The sequence below is a fragment of the Aythya ferina genome (assembly GCF_964211825.1).
Source record: "Aythya ferina genome assembly, chromosome: 2".
NCBI classification, from domain to species: domain Eukaryota; kingdom Metazoa; phylum Chordata; class Aves; order Anseriformes; family Anatidae; genus Aythya; species Aythya ferina.
This window is the reverse complement of record NC_140297.1, coordinates 21,991,556-22,010,798: the sequence shown is the minus strand read 5'-3', so window position 1 is coordinate 22,010,798 and position 19,243 is coordinate 21,991,556. Positions and strand designations below refer to the sequence as shown.

Below are 19,243 nucleotides of genomic sequence, written 5' to 3'. Positions count from 1 at the left end.
CTATGGTGGAGTTCAGATCCATTTCTTGAAACAGTAAAGAGGGTATTGAAGAAGAACTAAACAGGGATTCTGCCACAGACATCAGATTTTTGTAATCCGACTAGTGAATAGTGAAACCTTCAACAAGCATGAAAGGACAGAGTAAGTATTGTGCAGGATAATATGCTTTTTATTGACACAAGGTACTTTTGCAAGTAGCATACATTTGTATTACACCTCTCTCCTTTCCTTTTTTTTTTTTTTTTTTTTTTTTTTTAAGAAAAATAACAAGGAGATGGAATCTGCTGCTGGAATGAAAGCACTCAGACTTAAGGCTTTCCATTCATGCACAGGTGTTAATATTAGATGAAAACTATCCCAGTTTGCTCTGTAACTGGGTAACATCAACATGAGCTAGGTAAAGATGAGTTGGATAACAGCAAAAGTTTTTATTGGTTTTAGACTTAGTATAGTGTGTGTTTAACCTCTTACTATAGTACCTCAGTATTTTTCACCATAAAACTGTAGCAATATAATAGTTCCTAATGTCAGTTCAGATGATACTTGATCCAAGACTGTTAATGTCCTTTGACTTCAGCAGAATTCGATTTAGGCCCACAAAATAGATATACTGGCTTAATACCTCTAGGAAGTCATGTGAACACTGGATGCTGTCCTCCAAACTGAAAGCATGGAAAAAGAGAGAAATGGTGTGGTTCTGGGGAGCTCTCAGAACAATAGAACAATCCATATTATTGGGGTGACGACCAGGCCATCCAGGGCTCTTCAGGTAACCAAATGGCTGGTTATACTCTCTGCTGCAACCTGGAGAAAGAAAGACAAATACATGTAAGGCTTGCACATCTTTGTATTGCTTTTCACTGTATGGAATCAACAAAGAGAACGGTAGGTAGATTTTTTCAACAATTCTTCAAGCTTACCTGTAGCTTGATAGGTAAATCTGACTCCATTATTAATCCTATATTCATCTGACTTGAAAGTCACAATGGCAGTGCGATCATGAGAATAAAATTCAGGGACTGGGAAGGTGTCAGTGCCGCAGAATCTATGGGCTGATCCTTGGCTGTGCTGGAATTCAATACACGTCACAAATTACTTCTATATAGGGGTACAACTTGGTTTTCTACTTACAAAACTTTAGGTGAACACATCTTTTAGCACTTTCTATACCAGATATGCAGTCACATTTTAAAACTACCATGGAAATCACTTATTAATGTCTCAACATTTTGTTTGATTATGGTGTGATACAAATCAAATGTAATAGGTATTTTCATGACAAAGTAAGAAACAATGAAAGAAGGTTTAGAATAATGAAATACAAAGAACATAAGCAGTTGTGGTTTTTGTGTGCGTGTTATTTTTTTTTCCTAGTGCTTTCTACAAACACTCTTGGCATGAATAGTCATTTTATTATGGTTCTTGGATGGGAAAAAGTTTAATTAGTTTATGAAAGCTTGTTGTTGGGCAATACTTTCTGGGTGTTAAGTTTGGCAGCTCTACTACTAGGTGCAACTGTGAAAAATTGCATAATACTTACTCAATGTTTATACTCATGCTCAGTACTTATACAATGCTCAATACTTATACTCAATGTGTAAGTCACTTCATGACTTCCATGAAGTCACTGTACCAGCTGACACACATCAAGTGGGGCATAGTGCTTAATGCTTTGCTCATACTCTTCACACAGAATTATCAACTAACCTATTACTAATCTAAGGAAGGGAGTTCTTCCCCTGTTTCCAAAGAGTGAGGGGAGCTGAATGTGAATTGGGCATGGTATCAACAGTAAATTTCATACCGTTGGTGAGTCCTGGAGCTCTAGGTAGTTCTGAGAGCAGTCCTGGCTGGAATGGAGGTGGAAGACCTCTACCACCACTCTGACTTGCTGCTGTGGAGGGGCATCAATGACCCACGTACAGAGGGTAAATGCTGGATATTCACCAGGGAAGTGAGGGGACGTTACAGACAGGGAGGTAGAAGTCGCATTATATGTTCCTCCACATGGTCCTGTTTAAAATAGTAATAAATGTGTCATAGACTGAAAACCTTTCCAACTGGGGAAGAATGTTTATTTATTAAACAAAACTACACTGGACAATATCCTTTTGTATATATACAATGTATGTATATAATTTGTATGTATTGTATATACCTATGACTCTCTAGAAGAAAAAAAAGTAAGTAGAACACATTCTGTGTCAATGTATGTCATAAAATTAAAATAAATGCTTTTTCATTGTAATATCAGTGTATTTATTAACAGTCCATGATAGAGCATTCCTGTTTTGCTCTCAACAGTGGCAGGCACCCCACAACCAGCCAAGACCAAAGAGAATTGCACAGGTGTCCAGCAGTGCTGCTTTCAGCTTGCTTATAGGTGCTCTGTAGCACTATACTATTGGACTGTCTTTGCCCTTCCCTGAGTCCTGTATCTGGAGCAAATGTTAATGATTTATTATTTAAATACATGTTTCCGCAAAAGAGTCGCAACAATATATGTATGTATAAATATATGTGTATACTTACGATCCACTGTGATGTAGGTAGCATTGAAACCCTCCCTTTCCACAGAACTGTCTGTGACAAATTTCACAGTCAAGGAATTACTGGTAGAAAGAAAAGGAGCTGGCACTGTAGATCCACAGAATGTGCCAGCTAAATTGGCATTTTCGTTAACTCCATCATAAAGCTGAAATAAGAAAAGCATATAACATACTAATAGTTCAGGCACAAAACCCACAAATAAATAGAAATAAAAATTTCTGACCTCTCTTGACATTGCAGTTTCTCTTACTTGAAAGCACATTAGGTACTCCTGTGCTTTAACAGGATGTTCTTGATGACTACAATTATTCACTGCCATATTAACTCATTCTGTTGGACAGTGCAAATCTCATTATGGAACATTCTGGTCCTGTCTTAGCAAATCCATCAACATTTTATTCTATTTTAATTTGGGGTTCTGTGTTCTTTCTTAGATGGAATCTCAAAGCACTTTTCAATGAGAAAGGCTGTTTTTATTCACCAAAATGTAGAATTCATTCCTCATGTTATTGAACATTTCTAATGCTCAACAGGACCTGTAACACGCTTTGGAGGATCTTGTTTAGCAGCATTCTACCATCTATATCCAGTGTTTTATATACTCATCTCCAGGAAAGTAGCTTTCACAGGTGGGCGTTCAGCATCAAGACTTATTTAAAATTTTAGAAATTAAAGGTTTTCAAGCAATTTGGTATCATAATAAATATTCATGATTACTTTCAAAGCCCTTAATTTTGTTCTGTTTCTATTCTGTGAAATAAATACTCATTTGTATAGGTAGTCTAAGAACAGAAGTTTGTACCCATAATAATATTAAAATTCTCATTGGTTTCCAAAAAAAGCAGGATGTCATCTGGCATTGTAATCTAACCTACCAAAAACCTGTAATTACATTAAGCAATTGAATTTCTTCATAAGGCAATTTTCTATTAAGTTTTAGCCTCATGGAGAAGATAGTGAATCGTATCTCACTGTCATTTTCTTGTTAAAACACACAGCTATCTTACTTTGACATAATCATATCGGCAAGTCTGAGCGGACTGTGCTTCGAGCACAAATGAGGTGAAGGTGAGGTTGATCAGCTTGTTTGCAGGTGCAGTTATGATCCACACACAGTCCAAATTCTTCTCGTATCTTCTGCTCACATTGGAGACTGGAGAGCCAAAGCTGTAAGCTGAGTATGTCAAGTAGCCACCACAGCCATTCTGAGGTCCTGTTGAAGAAGCAGAAGCTTTTTAAAAGCAATTCCTGGCACTTTAATTAATCTTCAGAAATTGAGTGTTACCATAGCGGCTTTGTCTGTGCTACAGAATTTTATAGTCCTGTCTCACAGCGGCTATTTTAATTATAAAAGGCTTTCAACATAAACAGCATTAGGTAGATATGAATCCCAATTAGATAGGTTAGAGTGAGCTAAGAAGGGCTCATCTCTTCCTGAATATAAAAGCAGTATCCACTTTGAAAATGTAGCTACAGATTTTTTGTAAAGGGACTGTAAGAAGACAGAGGACAGAAATTAAGTAGAAGAATAGTGGTTAGAAGACGTTTTAATGTAATTCCTAACTATTAGTAAGAGCACTTGGACAGTAGGGGGCACTGACTTGACTTGGAAAATGTCTAAAAATTTAGTTCCTTGTTTTTGCGATCCATCCTCGTTCTGTCGGGATTGAATTTGGCGGCCTAACACTGGGGCCCTGCCTCATAGTCAGGAATCTAGCTAAAAGTGACTCATTTCTGGAAGTGTTTTACTTTGCAGGGACTTACAACCCCTCTGAAAATGTGGATAGCACATACAGAGCTCAGTCCCAGCCAGAGCACCTCGCTGTGAAAATTTGAGCCTTATAATGTTTTTAGTCACACTGAAAGAAATGACTTCCAGATAAAACCAGTTACTAAAAGATCAGAACCCTCTTATTGCATCTAACTAGAAATAAACAAAAAATATGGACTATTTGCAGGGATTTTAACAGCTTTTTCATTTGTATTTTCCGGAGGGAGAACTGGGTTAGCAACCCTGAGCAGTTTGTTTAGTTTATGCTTCCTTCCCGAGTCTCTATGGCCACTTTCCTGGCCACTTACTTATCTCAGGAATCCCAATAAAGTACGGCTCATGCTCTTCCTTGTGAGCCTGGGAAAGAGCATTTGTAAGCTGCATGGGGTGAAGTGGTGACTGCAAGCAGCCCGGTCTCTCCCGTGGTGAATCCTTTTGGAAGAATCAGATTATCAGAAGAAGATACAGCAACACGATCACAGCTGGGGAATTTCAGCCGTGTGTGTAAAAATGCCTGTCTGGCTGACGTGTAACTTAACCTTGACCCACTGATATATATCCAGTCATATAAAACTACACACTACTTAAGCTACAATATTACAAAAGATTCCCCTGGCCTAAAATCAGCACCCAAGTGTCAAGATTGCATCAGTAACCACGGGTTGGAGACAGCCCTATCTTGCAAAATTGCAATGGTTAAAACAGAGTGACTAAGGATAAATGTCATCTCGTTCTACTAACCAAATCCGGAAAGACTCCACCCTAAAAAGGAGTTTGCTTAAAACCAAAATCTTAATAGCATGAGATTTAAGCTTTTGCTATAGCTAAAAATGAACAGAAGAAACTTACTACAAAGTGAAAAAGTCAGGAATAATAATAATAGACTGCAGTCCAGTTTTGTGGGCTGTTCTAGCAGTGAAGCTGCAGAAATGGAAAAGTGTTAGTATTAACTCTGATGCTGCTGCAGGAGCTGAGAGCAACAGTGGGGGAAATGTGACCAATAAATCATGTTCTTACAAATATCCTTAGGAAGGAGCAAAATGTCAGACAGGAGGGTGCCTGGGCCCTAAGAATGCAATTTCATTATGTTTTTCTCTGGGTTCACCCTTCTGGATGATTTATTCAGGCTTCCTGAAGCAGTCTTGTTGGAGCCACTTCCTGCTCAGTGTTTTGGACACCATCCACTAAGCATGCCATTAAGCATATAATCATTAGACATAGATCATAGTCTGTCCCTCCAGCATCGCAATATTGAATCTTCAGTGATATATGGGTCAGACCGTCTTACAAAGCTGCCCTTCACCCTTTTCATGGTTAGAGTTGCAAACATGCCAGCCAGAACGTTGCAAAAGCAATCAGAGAATTGCCACAGCGCAATGCAACAGGAAAACTGTCACAGCTGCTGGATTGTCCTTTTTTTGGGGTATCAGAGTCTGGACCTTTGCAATGGTGCACTTCACAGCTATCTGTGCAGCTACAAAGACAGCTCAAATGACAAACAAATACAGATGTGGGTAAACCATGTGTTTAAAACACATAAACAGGACCTGACAGAGAGAGAAACACACCGAAGCCTCATTATAAGAAAATTAATTCTAGCGAGTATAGCCAGTAAAAGCATCAAAGCGGAGATAAATAACTAAAAGTATGATTTACAGTTAATAAAAATGAGGTTTCATCATTAGCTTTCACAATGCTTAGCCTGCTCAGCCAGGACTGAGTCAAATGGTTAGAGGACAGTACATTATGAATAACGGCTGGACTGGAAGCTGACCAGGTATCACGTAGCCCTGCATCAAGCCAAAAAAAAAAAAAAGAGCAGCCCCTGTTGAAGAATCTGTTATCGTGTTTTTCATTACTGATCAACTTTACATCTGATTGCAGCCACTACAAGTCACAGGACAGTGAATGTGCGCAGATCAGAGGAACGCCCACAAGTAAAAGAAAAGCCAGTTACTTAGCAGGAGAAAACTCACTGTAAAAAAAAGAAACCCTACTACACTACTTTTTAGTGTTTTTTTTTTTTTTTTTTAAAAAAAAAAGAAGCACCTCATCTTTTTAAAAATCATCACAGCTTTTGAGTAAGAAGGCCAACTAATAGCTCTCCAGCTTGTTGTGATCGTCGATGGAATGATATCATTGTTGGCTAACGCAGACAGAAAAACCACAACTAAAATTTAGGCAAAATCTGAGACTGAGAAGTCTGTTAATTGGTAGAATAGCCTCTTAGATATTAAAAGTTAAACAAGATAAAAATGAGAAATGTACCTTATAGAACAACTGAGGGGAAAGGGTGCAGATGGATGACTGTGTTGTTTCAGTCACTGGTTTCTTATTTAAAATAAAAATCGTAAGGTCATCATAAATCAGATTGCAATCCTGTCCTCCTCATACACAGTTTGCCAGAGAACACAAATTATCAGAACTAGGGCACACACTGTCATCATTAATTGCTTTTGGTGGGAAGCATTAATGAAACTAAAAGGCTGAGGGACCATTCAGAAAAGAAAGGACTGAAGGTTCCCTATGGCAAATAAAAATAATTACAGCAGAGAGCAAGCACATGTTTCTCTAAGAGCTACATCCTCTAGACACAGAACCAAGATGAAGATAGATCTTTGAAGCTGCCTGCCTTTGAAGTACAGTCAGGGGTAAGGTTCATTTGTACAGGTACAGATGCAATGAAACAGAACCTGCCGAGCAGTTTTAAGTCTATTGGAAACAGCTAAACCAATGGCATTTCAAAACAAATCAAACTAATTTTGCTGTCCTTCTCCTTGTACTAAAAGAGCCCCACAGATGTGCACCATCAGAAGACAGCAAAGTTTGAAGTACCCTCTTCATCTGCTTCAATCCCTCTCCTAGATTTCTGAATCACATCTGATCTCACCTAGAAGGATTCCTGGGAATTCTAGGCTTCTGGCTGATCTGAATTAAAAATCAGAAATAAGCAAGGATTAACTCTGCCAAGACTAATGCTTCATTCCTGACAGGTTTTACTTCCAGTTCAAGGCAGGGGCTGGACCGTGGCTGCAGTAATTAACTCATGGCTTGCTTGTATTCGGCCTTCAAACAGTAGAAACTATGTTGGGATGGAGGGAGGAATCGTCTGTCATTCTTCGTCTCATAGCTGGTAAACCTTAGGGTTGGTAAACCTTCATGAGCTGAGATTTCGAGGTCAGTTGGTGTGTTTGGCAGCCCGTACACAGGCACCATGACTTCGTGTAGGCAGCGGGCCTGCAGCGCTGTAGGGCCTAATGGCCCTGACAGCGGGGCCAGCCCTGACCACAGCGCCTGCAGCAGCCGGGAGGAGACCTGAACACAGGGGACTGTTCTCAGCCCTCAGCCTGGCCTCTAAACAGAAGGGTTTTTACATTGATGTGATGGCATGGCAGTGGTACCAGCTGTGACATTAGGACTGGAAAGCCCACAGCTCCTGCTTCAGCAGGATTTTACAAATGCAGTCAGACAAAGTTAATATTCTTAAGTTTTTAGACTTTTTAGCTGATCCCAAACATAAGTCCAGATGTGCTCTGGCCAAACTCACTCTAGTTCTGCAAAACTGTAATATATGCACTATCCCATCCATCTTCTCAATGCTTATAGAGGAGACTAGAGGCAGACAGGCAGTCTGGCCTCCGTCTGATACATTCTAATACCGCATTAACATACTTGTTGGCATCACAGTTGCCCAGGCATTTTGCAGATCTCTCCTGCAATGCAAATCAGAAATGTCTCCTCACCCTTTGTTTATATGCACCGGAGCACAGACTTTCAGCTGAAGAAGTCATTGAGTATGTGAACCACTTCTGTTTGCTTTGGGAGAAGAAATGTCGCAGACATTAAATACCTGACATTTCTGAGAGGCGTATGTAGACAGTCCTTAGCTCAACAGATGTATTTTTTTTTCAGAGATACTGAAGAGACAGCAAATACTTTCTAAATTTAGTCTGATATCAAGCTGATGCATACTGATGCATATTTTTAACATAGATTTGAGCCACAAAATACATTTAGAAACAGTCCAGAAATTGTGACTGTCTTATAAACAGCTATTCTGAGCTTGTTAAGGATGTTGATATTTTTATAGACTATAATAAGATCAAGAGAAGATATTATTAACCACAACTGAGTCATTATTTTAATATACCAAGCTAATCATAGTTAAGCCATGACAATGTAATGAATCTGAACTGTGAAATATCTGTGTCGTATATTTGGTAAAATATTGTGTGAATCAAAAGCCCAAAGAAAGCTTTGTGAGAATATTTGTGAATTGCAAGCGGTTTGCTTCTCAGCTAGCCCTGCCACAGCACCAGGCTTGGAGGCCAGATTGGATATCTTGAGATACACCTCTGGAAACCAGTCCTAATGGGCTGTGAAAGCTCTGCCAGGCACTGCTGCTTTTCCAAAGGCATGAGAAAATACGCTGAATTCAGCAACAGCATTCACATGCCACAGTCAAGGACACATTCTTCTAAGATTTTTTTTTTTTTTTTGTAGGAGGGAGAAGAATTTCTAATAAACCTGAGAGTCGGCCGTGTAGTGCTTTCCCACCTGACAGGCAATAACTGCTGTTGTTGCTGCAGGTCACTGGTGCCACCAACAGCAGGTGCCAACATTATTTACCTAGAGCAGAGCCATGAATTACTGCTAGTGCTGTCAGTTTAGAGATGACTCACAAAAGAACACCTAACCCCCACCTATGCAGCAAATGACCAAACCAATATTTTACACCTTTCATTACCCATTCACAGCTGTTTTTCACTGATTCTGAACAACACAAATAAAATGACTGAACATCGCTGGAAATCTGCATCTAGAAACTGAACAAAGAGTAAGCCAAAATTTCAGTTTGCAAGGCAGAATTGGACTTAGTCCTATATTAAGATTTTGTTGTTCTTGTTGATAGAATAAAATAGCATAAAAATGCTGTGAAAAATCTCCTGGATCCTTTTTTTAAAGTACACTTTAATTTCACTAGGGGTAAGCATAGCAGTGAACCCATTAGTGACAGACACTTAGTGTATTGTATTCCGAACAGGAAACAAGTAATTTAATACACAGCTAATAGAATAAAGGAAGACAGAAATCTCCGGGTAATTTATCAGGTAAGTTGCAGAGCACTTTGTCAGGAAGAAAAGCATATAGATTATCACCTTAATTCCATAATATGCATTCTAGGTAATTCATATAAGTTTCCTATTAATGCATTTTTCTAGTATATGAAATGAGAATTTATTTTTCCAACCATTTTTCATCTACACTCTACAGGCTTGTGATATTTGTTTTTTTTTCTGTGTAAAATGATTAATATTTAGAAATACTCATTTGAATAAGAAGGACTGAGGGACCCTTGAGGGAAAAAATAGGCAAACTGAGGACAATGAGACTAAGAGCAGGCTCCCAGTCTCCCTTTCAGAGGATGGGGTATTTAAGGACTCTTTTGCTTTTTAACAGCCTAATGGTTGCCAAGGGTTTTGGAGGCATTTCTTTTGCCCTAGAGCCTACAACACTAGTTTTCTCATTGTTGTCACCCTATTCTTCTTGCCTGTCTATATCCATCTGTTTTAACTTGTCTTGTGTTTAAATCATAAACTCTTTCTGACAGCAAATTGTTGCTTTATTCTGCCCATGCAATGCCTAGTGCAGCAGAATCATGGCCCACAAGCTCATAAGCCCCAAGGTAATGCAAACAAGTGGTGACATTGGTATTGATGCAGTACACCGTACTGCTTTTTCACAAAATTTAAACATGAAGTTTTCCTGCATGCTCCCAAGGGAGAGCATAAAAAAGGGAGGGGGAGGAGCTGGCTCGAGCTTGAAGTCAAGCAGGATTTAGGGCTGCAGAGAAAAGCAGGCAATACTCCTGACCTCCATCATACCTTCCCCACCAGTCCCAGCTCCATTTTCCTTTTGCCTGTGTGAAGAAAGCTCAGGAAGAGCTTTCTGACCCAGCCCATTTATCTAACCATGTCTAACACTTTGCTTCTTGAAAGTTCCTGGGGCTTCCTCAGACAGCCTCAGTGAGCAGAGCTGCCTTTCAGAAACCCCTTAGACCATTCTCTTATGGCTCAGAATGTGACATATTTTTCATTACTGAGACAATGGGGCTACGTACACAAGCATGGAGAGCTGCCAAGCTGAAATGATGTGCTGTTAATAAGGTCACAGATACATCTCCCGAAAGGGGGTTGCTGACTCTTTAAAAATGAGAAAAAAAAAAATCCTTATATGTCTTCTCAGCCTTGGTATCATAAGCCTTGGAGGGATCGCCAGTTGGGGTGAGAGGGTCACCCTCCTGCTAGATGGGACTTGGCTGAAGCTCTATTTATCACCAAAGCACAAAGTCCCCACTGCCATGGCACATGTGGCAGAGGTATGTGCAGGCTCTGACCCTGCCAGCCAAGGTTAGCTGAAAAGATCAGGTCTCCCCTTAGAGCTGGAGAAATAATCAGAATAATCAGGAGATCTTTGGCCAAGTCACAAGCTCCGTACATGCAGACCTTGTCCTTCGGGGAGAGATCTTAGCTCTTCTTCCTTCACAGAGACATCTCATGTAACCAAATGCCTTGAGCTGGTATTGATTTATCTCTTCTTATCCTTTTATTGATTGCCTGGAGGAGCACACGCTCACGGTAGAAAGGAGGTATAATTCTCCTTTTACAGACTGTAAACAAAGGCAGAGAAAAGGTCAGTGGTAAGAGAAGGAGCCTTTCCTTCCACAAATCTAACACTGGCAGCAGGCTGGGATCCTCCAGTCAGCCCAGTTCACCAGTTCAGCTGGAGAGCATGAAGTGGGGCTGGTAAGCATCTGAACTTAGCAGCAGGGAAGGTGAAAACTACGATTCTATGACTACAGACCCCTAAAATTACACTGAGGGCCATATAGCCCCCAGCGTCAAATGCCCCATGTCACAGAGTCACTTATGGCAAAGAATGCTGGTTGTGCAATGTGCATTCAGCAATACATTGCACAGCATATGGAGTGGCATGGTGAAAGTATATTGGTATGAGAAGACATTTGAGAGAAAAGGCGATATATTGCCACATAGCCAAATTAACACGATTTCATACTTTCTGTTAGTTTCCCTTTTCTGACTAGTGGGGGGCCTTCAATATTCTAGTGGGTGAAGGAGCAGTGGTGCAAACATACTGCTTTAATTAAAGCTGGGTTTTTTTTGTCTACACAAATGTCAGGGTTTAACTCTTTGAATGCCTGGTTACTGTAGGTCTTGCTAGGATTCTTTGAGTTTCCTGTTTCATCTTCTGTCTTTCCTCCCGCTGCAGTGGCTATCAGATTGACTCCCCGGTAGTAAAATTTCCAAGAGATAAACACTGCTTAGCCCTGGATTTTGGCAGTACCCTTGAGAGAAGCCTGATCACAAAAGAAACTGGAAGAGCTTGCGAAGAAAGGAAATAGTTCGGTTTGCTACAAATGGGTTTACTGTTTCTGCTTGCATCTTTCCAATACATAATCAGGGTCACTCACAACATTAAGCAGAGTGCAATAATTACGTTATCCTGTTGTGCTTCTCTAGGGTAACTGCAGAATAATGTGCTCATTGTCATCCAAGAGAGAATGAGGCTTGTTTTGTCTCTGCAGATACCATCTTCCTTATCCAAGAGATTTATCATTATTAATTGTCATCTGATTGCATTTGTACTCTGACAAAACCACACGGGTTTTATCTTTTGACAGAGATGAGGGAGCTTCTGTAAAGCAGCATTTAGAACAACAGGCTCTTCGATCTTCATGGTTTTATTTGCTTTCATTTGAAGCAGAATCTCAGACCTCATAGTACAAAGATGTGTCACAAATTTTCCTGGCTCTATTTCTCAGACAAATCAAACTGCACATTTTTATAGGAATGTGACTCATTTTTTCCTATTATAATATACTTTTCTTCTTTTTGGCCACCCCATATTAGCATGGGACTGCCAGGATCTTTCCTACAGGCTGTGTGGTTTAGTCCCTGTGGCTTGCTTCCCACAGAGGAGAAGAGACCTAACATTAAGTACCTCATCACCAAGGACTATTTGTCACACAACCCACATCTCCACATGGCTATTTTTTTCCAGTTTGCAGCTCCATTGCTCCTGAGTAAGTCCTGCAACATCACAACCTCCCTTTCCTTGAGAGCCTGCAAAAATTAGACTGGTAGGTGTCAGAGGTTAATAATAAAAGTCTTTTCCTCACTCTGGGAAATAATCATGAATGGTATTGATTCGGACAGCTTGGCTTGTGTTCTGTTTTGTGCTTAAGCAGAATCTCTGGCAAGTAATGCAAATAAATCAGCAGTCAGTGGCTAAAAAAAATTGACAATGTGCCAACAGGAAGAGCAGGAGCTTGGGGAGTTCCTTATGATGTCACCCTGGAAGCACAAAGCCAGGCTGTGGAGACAACTGATACCTAACGGTTTATAGACAGCAACACTATGAGGTAACACTATGTTACTTGAAATAAGAGTCCATAAGAGTGGTCTGAAAGATTATTTTAGCAACTTCTTTGAGTCAAGCAAAAGAAGAGTTAATAATAGTAATGACCATTCTGTGGGAATATTTTTTTTGGCAAAGACTGTAGAACCAGTTATTTTCCTTATCTGTAAATACTTTCTCAGACTGTATCAAATGAGAAAGTCGCTGGCTAGGGGTTGGGAGGGGATTCAATGACTCAGCAGAAGACTATGTTTGTCCTGCTACAAAGGCCTTTCATTCTGAACTGTCTGAGTGCCAGCTTTTTAAACCAGACAATTACCTCTTTCTAAAAGATGTTTTTTCACAAAAACATTGAGTTAATTACACAAGAAACTAGAAGTGATGACATGAAATCAATTTACATGTAATAATAATTTGTTGCTTATCATCCTTAAACAATTCAGCTGTTATAAGAAGGTAAAAAAATACTTTTAAAATTTGATCTTAAGAATAGACCAGTAGGCTTAAACCTTTTATAGAGAAATAATCAAACTTTGCCTCTCACTCTTGTGTCCATTCAAAACATTTAACATCCATGCCTTCTCACTATGATCCCATTTACTTGGGGGCCAGCTAACCTGACCAATCTCCCAAATCAGCAGCGATTAGCACAGTGGTGCCTGGGGGGAACCCCAATCTTAACTAATCTTAACTGTTTAATTATTAAACAGTTGTGAGATGAACTTCAAGGAAATGGAAATGAAAGATAGATGAAAAGGAGGCATTTATAGCACACAACCAACCTTTCAACATTGAAGAATGAGAGTTCTCAAGTATTGCCAGATTTTCACCAAAAGAGATAACTTTGGGTGCCTTCAGTCACCCCAGAAATGTTTGTGCCTCCAAAAAGGCAGGAAAAAGCTAACAAAAAGTAAAATGAATCAGTTCAGAACCAAGTCTGGAATGCAGGGGATCCCACAGTGTTTGCCTTTTACTCAGAAACATTTTTCTGCTTCTAGCACTTTTAGTGAGTGAGACCATAGCAGCTGAAAGCTGCTGAAAGCAACCAAAGGAAATTACTTACCAGCAGACTGTTGGGGTTATGAGTCTGATAATATTCTTACCTAAGGTCTCCCTGAACGATGCTTTCCATCCCCTGCCTGATCCAGAGAAGTCCGTGTTAAACACCAGGAACAATTTGTTACTGGAGCTCTTAATATTTGGAGGCAGTTCTGACCCACAGAATTTCCCAAGAAGAGGAGCATGGGTGTCTGAGCCATCATATACAGCCACATAATCTTTGTAGCAGGAGGGAGATATTTCAAGCTGGAAGCTGTTGAATCTGTAAAGTACGTTGGAGCATTAGATATCATTTCTACTCCTGTGCTATGTGTTTTTAGGGCTTAAGGAAAGCACAAGTAATAGCAATGGTCAAAGCCATGCATAAACAGGTACCACAAGACATTGCTCTTTGGAAAACAAGCAAGCAGAACTATTAACGGCATGGCAAAATGCTGCAGCCAACCAGCCTCAAACAAATAATCACCCTCACCCACTGGGCCTCTTCAAGGCAAGCTGTCAGCGCACCTCGGCGTTTTGTGAAGAAGCAGATCTCCCCCGTGCAAATATACCCTCTGTCACTTCTGCAAATTGCTTACCCTGCAATTTCCTTGAGCATGTGAGAGGCATGTAAAATGAAGGCTCAGGGTGCAGGCCAGCTGGGCCTACTGCTTAATTGTCTCTGAATTCACAGTCAGCATATATCTGACAGCAGAATGCACCTGTCATAATTTCTCAGTAGCAACATTTTGTGGCAGCCCATCTCTATTTTAGGCAGGACAGCACTCAAAAGTATACTTTTTCTGGCTGGGTATTATTACTGGGGCTGTGAGTATCAGCCTTCTAATAGAATTAGTTTTTTTCATATATAAACTCACCACAAGCTTGTAACTGCTAAAGGCTGGCAGAATATAACTAAGTACATGTGCTGTATTTCTACACTTTCTTAATCCTCTTGCTAACCAAAGCAAGAAGCTACAGTTATGATGATGCTTTTGCACATAACAAATTACAGAGAAAGATGTAAGGGATCCTGATAAAGGTGGTGGCTTCAGTGGCCATTTCTCATTTTAGTTCAGCTTTCTCCTTGGAAAATGAAAGACAGAGAGAAAATTGTCAATAATTACTGGTTTTAATTGAAATCAGAGACCACCTTGTCCCCTCGATGCCAAGCTAAGCTTTGGTTACATACTTGAGGGCCACTGCTTTGCTGTTTCCAACTGTGATGTAGTATGAGCAGTTCATGTTGTTGTGATAGTCTAGAACTGAATGGGCCGGGCTGCTGAGAACGCCAACAGAGCCATTGAAAGTGCCACCGCAAGCTGTAGGGGAAACAGGAAAAAGCAATCAATGTCTGAATACCAGCTTGGTCCTAATTTTCACAGTTCTTAAAGGAGCTTCTGTTAGTCCTCTTTTAGCCATAAGCAAGGAAAAGCCTTTGACAAATTAGGGGCGGTCTTTGCTGTCATGCCTAGCAATGTGAAATGCAGAGATATCTATCAAGTCAGGCTCTCTAGCAGAAGACTAGAGTCAGTATCAAGGTAACTGTTAGTCCATACTAAATAGCAATGACTATGTTTGAGCAGCTGAAGACTGAGCCCAATTCCAAGCATGCTGCAATAGGACCAGGGAGCAGTGGGTTGGGGAGGTGCCCCATGCAGCAGGGTAAGCCAGGTATGTGTGGAGGAGCTCTGCACCCATTGTAGCTTCTGAAGAGAAATGTAGCTGATACAGAGGCAATGAAATTCCCTCATTCAAATCCTGGCCCCACAGAAGCCTCTGAAGCGTTGGCAGTGACAAAGAAGCAGCCACAATTGCACACGATGCTTTACCCCTGCCTTTTCTGGAATAACTGTAGGCAGTCTCATTATCCTTCCACCTCCCTGAAGGGCTGGGGTGTCACCATACCATCTGTTCTGTGCAGAAAGGCAGAGAGGAGTCTCCGGGTGTCACTAAACCTGGGGACTGTTCCCCACCACGCCTTGTGCTGGGGCTTGCCAGCTGCATGCCTGCTGTCTGCCTGAGGAGCAAGTCGAACTCTGCAGATGCGGACTGGGGGCACCGCTTGGCTTCTCAGGGTTTCACACCATGGATGCTGATGAGGCCAGGATGTGGGATAATGTTTGTTCCCAGCCTCAGTGCTTGAGGGAACAAAAACCAATATAAAACCAACTCTAATCTCCATTGTTAGCTTCAGCCTTTATTTTATAATCTTAACTTGGAAAAAAAATAATAATAATAATAAAAAAAGGCTTCCCTGCATCCTGTTGATAAATAGCTCAAAGCCACACACACACACAGCTTTTCATGTTTTAAAGGACATGCCATTGCCCAGGCCACCATCTTAACAAAGGTGGTCCCATACAGGGTGCTGCTGGATGCAGAGCCCCTGGTTCCTTGGCCATGCTCCGGCTGGCAGCCTGCAGCATTGGCAGATAAAGGACAGGAGCCGGGAGGATAAAGAATCAGCATTATTCTACACTAGGAGGGGGAAGCCTTTTCCATTTTTTTTCCCAACAAACAATACAACCAGAGGGAAGAGGAATGTTAATTGCCAGAATCTGCTTTGTATACAGCAACAAGCTAATAAGGCGGCAGTCATATTTCTCAAATGTCAGAAGTCACAAGTCAGATAGCAGCAACTGACTTTAGTGTGCTGTGAAGGTCTTTTTCCATGAATAACAGCACATTGTCATCTTTCACTGCCATTCTCTCTCTCTTAGCTGTATCAGGCCCTTCATTTTGTATAAAGTATTTAACCTTATGGTTTTTGTTGTGGCTTTAAACATGAGGAACATATTAAGGGAAATACCACAGTTAAGAGCTCATCCTTTTCTCTGCAGTTAGAAAATGAAATGACTTTCAAAAATCAAAGTAGTGTCTCTTCAAATTAAACTTAGAAAATATTACTAATTGTTTTCAAAATAAATTTAATCTTTTGTGATATTTATATTTGTGCAGATGTAAATACTAAACTCAGATGGATTTTTTTTCCTAATACACATTTGTTTAAAAAAAAAAACAGAGATCTCATGTGAAAGACAAAAAGGTTTGGTGAAAAAAGTTCTTCAAAAAGATAAATATATCTAGATTGCAATTATTGTTTACATTAATAACTGGCACTGTAACAGGATCATCAAGTTGGGGCATATAGATGGCTCAATTTAGAGATCCTTTTCTGGTTGATACATTGTATAATGTAGTATTAGTAGAACTGAGAATCAAGCCAGCCTCCTGTATGCTATAGAATATTTTAAATGAACTTCACATTAACTCTACTTAAATGTTACTAACAAAAAAAAAAAAAATAAAAGAGAGAGAGAGAGAGACAGACAGAGACAAAACTGCCAAAATGGTTCATATTCCTTTTCATAAGGCATAGTGTTTTCTACACTGAACCATCATCCAGCTTGAATAGCTCCACCAACCAAACACAGGGCACTGGCTACTTACCAATTGTTCTGTATCTTGCCTGGAATCCAAAGCCTGTAATGTGTGAGTCAGTGTAGAAGTTGAGCAGCATAGGTCCAAAGACACTGACTGTGTCAGGTAGCTCGTTACCACAGAGCGTGACGACAGGGTGTGCGGTAACCCTGGTCCCTCTGAAGATGCTTACTCCATCATAAAGACAGATTCTGCTCAAGAGTGCTGGGACTGCATGGATACATAATACAGAAGTGTTAGCAACATATTTTTCTTGCGACTTATTGAGCTGCAAGTACACAGGCCTCACACAGGATAAGAATTAAATTTTATATTTCTTTAAATTCCAGGATCTCAAGATCTCATTTGCTTTCTGAGAAAGCAAATGTCTTTTTTTAAGATATGGAAAAACTGAGGGAGAAAAAGGCAAAGAGACCTTGTCTATAAAGCATTGGATTGGTCTCATTCAACGCACCCTGGGAGTTTTCTTACTTTTTGCTTCATCATTTGCAAGCATAATGGAAGCTGGGTTGTCATGTGTTTATTGAAGTAAAGTTGTCATGTTTAGTGATCTATTAGCAGCAATGGGGCGGTTATTTTAACTGCAAAGGATTAATCAGGAATTATCTAAGTTTATCAGGAAACACTGTGCCTACTGCTGCAGAGGAGTGATTCCTGCAGATTGTCCAAGCACTGTAAAAAACAGGATGACTTCTATTGAACAAGAAGACAGGAATGATCATTTTGTTTCACAGTAATGACAGAGTGATGCAAGCAGGAAGATGTATTGTACATGGTCTCTGGAATTTTAATTCAAAAATCCTTTCTGCTCTCAATGAAGACCGTGTATTCTAATGTGCTTTAGAATTATACCAAAAGTGTTACATGGCACTAGTCTGTCTCTGATAAGAGTTACTAAGATAAAAATAACCAGCTGTATCAGAAAGTTGATTACATCATCAATTACAAAGTAAGTAAAAATGTTCTCCACATCTTGCCCTACTATGAGAACACTTGATAATGAGATATAATTAAAAACATAATCAATTTTAAAATATGAACAAATGTAAAAAAAAATGAAATAGAGACAAGCAGAATTTAAGAATGGGAAAGATTTGAGAAAGGAACTCAGATCTCTTTCTGAAAACATTTTGGAGAAAGGCATGATGAGAAATGGATTTCTCGGCAAAGCAAAGCACCACTGGAAAGAATAAAATGGTTGACACAGGATTGCAGGCAAAAGACTAAATTTCTGGCTTTGAATTATCCTTATTTGGGCCAATATCACTTATGACCTCTGAATCCTGGTGGGCCTGGTGATTGTTTGATCTTTATCCTGTTCTCTATACTCTTGCTCACACTTTTTCTTAATTTCTTATCATACTAAAATGCATTATTCTGTAAATTTCCCACCCTCAGATTCCTTTATCCTATCTCCTCATCTCATACTCTCAGCCTCTGAACATACTCAGCACATCATTAGCAATACTTCTCTGTGGTTCATTTCCTCTAATTCTATCTTAGATAATTTCTAGTCCAATTTCTGCCCCTTGCATTACAATGGAACTGTTTTCATGAGTCTCCAGAGATCTTTTCTTAGCCAGATGTCAGACCCACATCCTCTCTGAGCTGACAGGCATTTTCCGCATAGCCAGCTCTGTTCTTCTTCATAAAACCTTGCCTACTAAGAGTTTTTGTTCATCCTTCTGGTATTACTGTATTCTCTTTTGTAATACATCCATGAGAATTCAATAAGGCATCTTCTCTCCTGTTGTCCTCTCTTTATCTCCACATTAGTTCTGTATAATCTCATTTACAAGGGCAGATAAAACTACTGGTTCTATGTTTATAACCACAAAGGTCTTCTTCCCTCCTCCAGGCCTCTTTCTGTTCATACTATTTTTTTGTTTGTTTGTTTGTGTGTTTTTGGTTTTGTCTCTGAACAGAACCATCAATAGCAGAGCTTTTTTTCTCTCCTAGACTTCTCTGGCATCTTCTTTCTGGACAGCCTTATCACTTTGC

General features: G+C 39.9%; 1 protein-coding gene across 1 annotated transcript in view; it reads right to left on the bottom strand.

Moving 5' to 3' along the window:
* CUBN (cubilin) overlaps positions 1–19,243 on the bottom strand; it is a gene marked incomplete at its 5' end in the record, with an annotated part of 138,717 nt that overhangs the window by 2,308 nt on the left and 117,166 nt on the right. The window contains 8 exons of the mRNA XM_084510519.1: positions 623–804; positions 921–1,068; positions 1,805–2,013; positions 2,533–2,695; positions 3,558–3,763; positions 13,864–14,081; positions 14,991–15,120; positions 17,252–17,452. Coding sequence (XP_084366645.1) covers positions 623–804; positions 921–1,068; positions 1,805–2,013; positions 2,533–2,695; positions 3,558–3,763; positions 13,864–14,081; positions 14,991–15,120; positions 17,252–17,452 — 1,457 coding nt within the window. The remainder of the gene's footprint in view (positions 1–622; positions 805–920; positions 1,069–1,804; positions 2,014–2,532; positions 2,696–3,557; positions 3,764–13,863; positions 14,082–14,990; positions 15,121–17,251; positions 17,453–19,243) is intronic.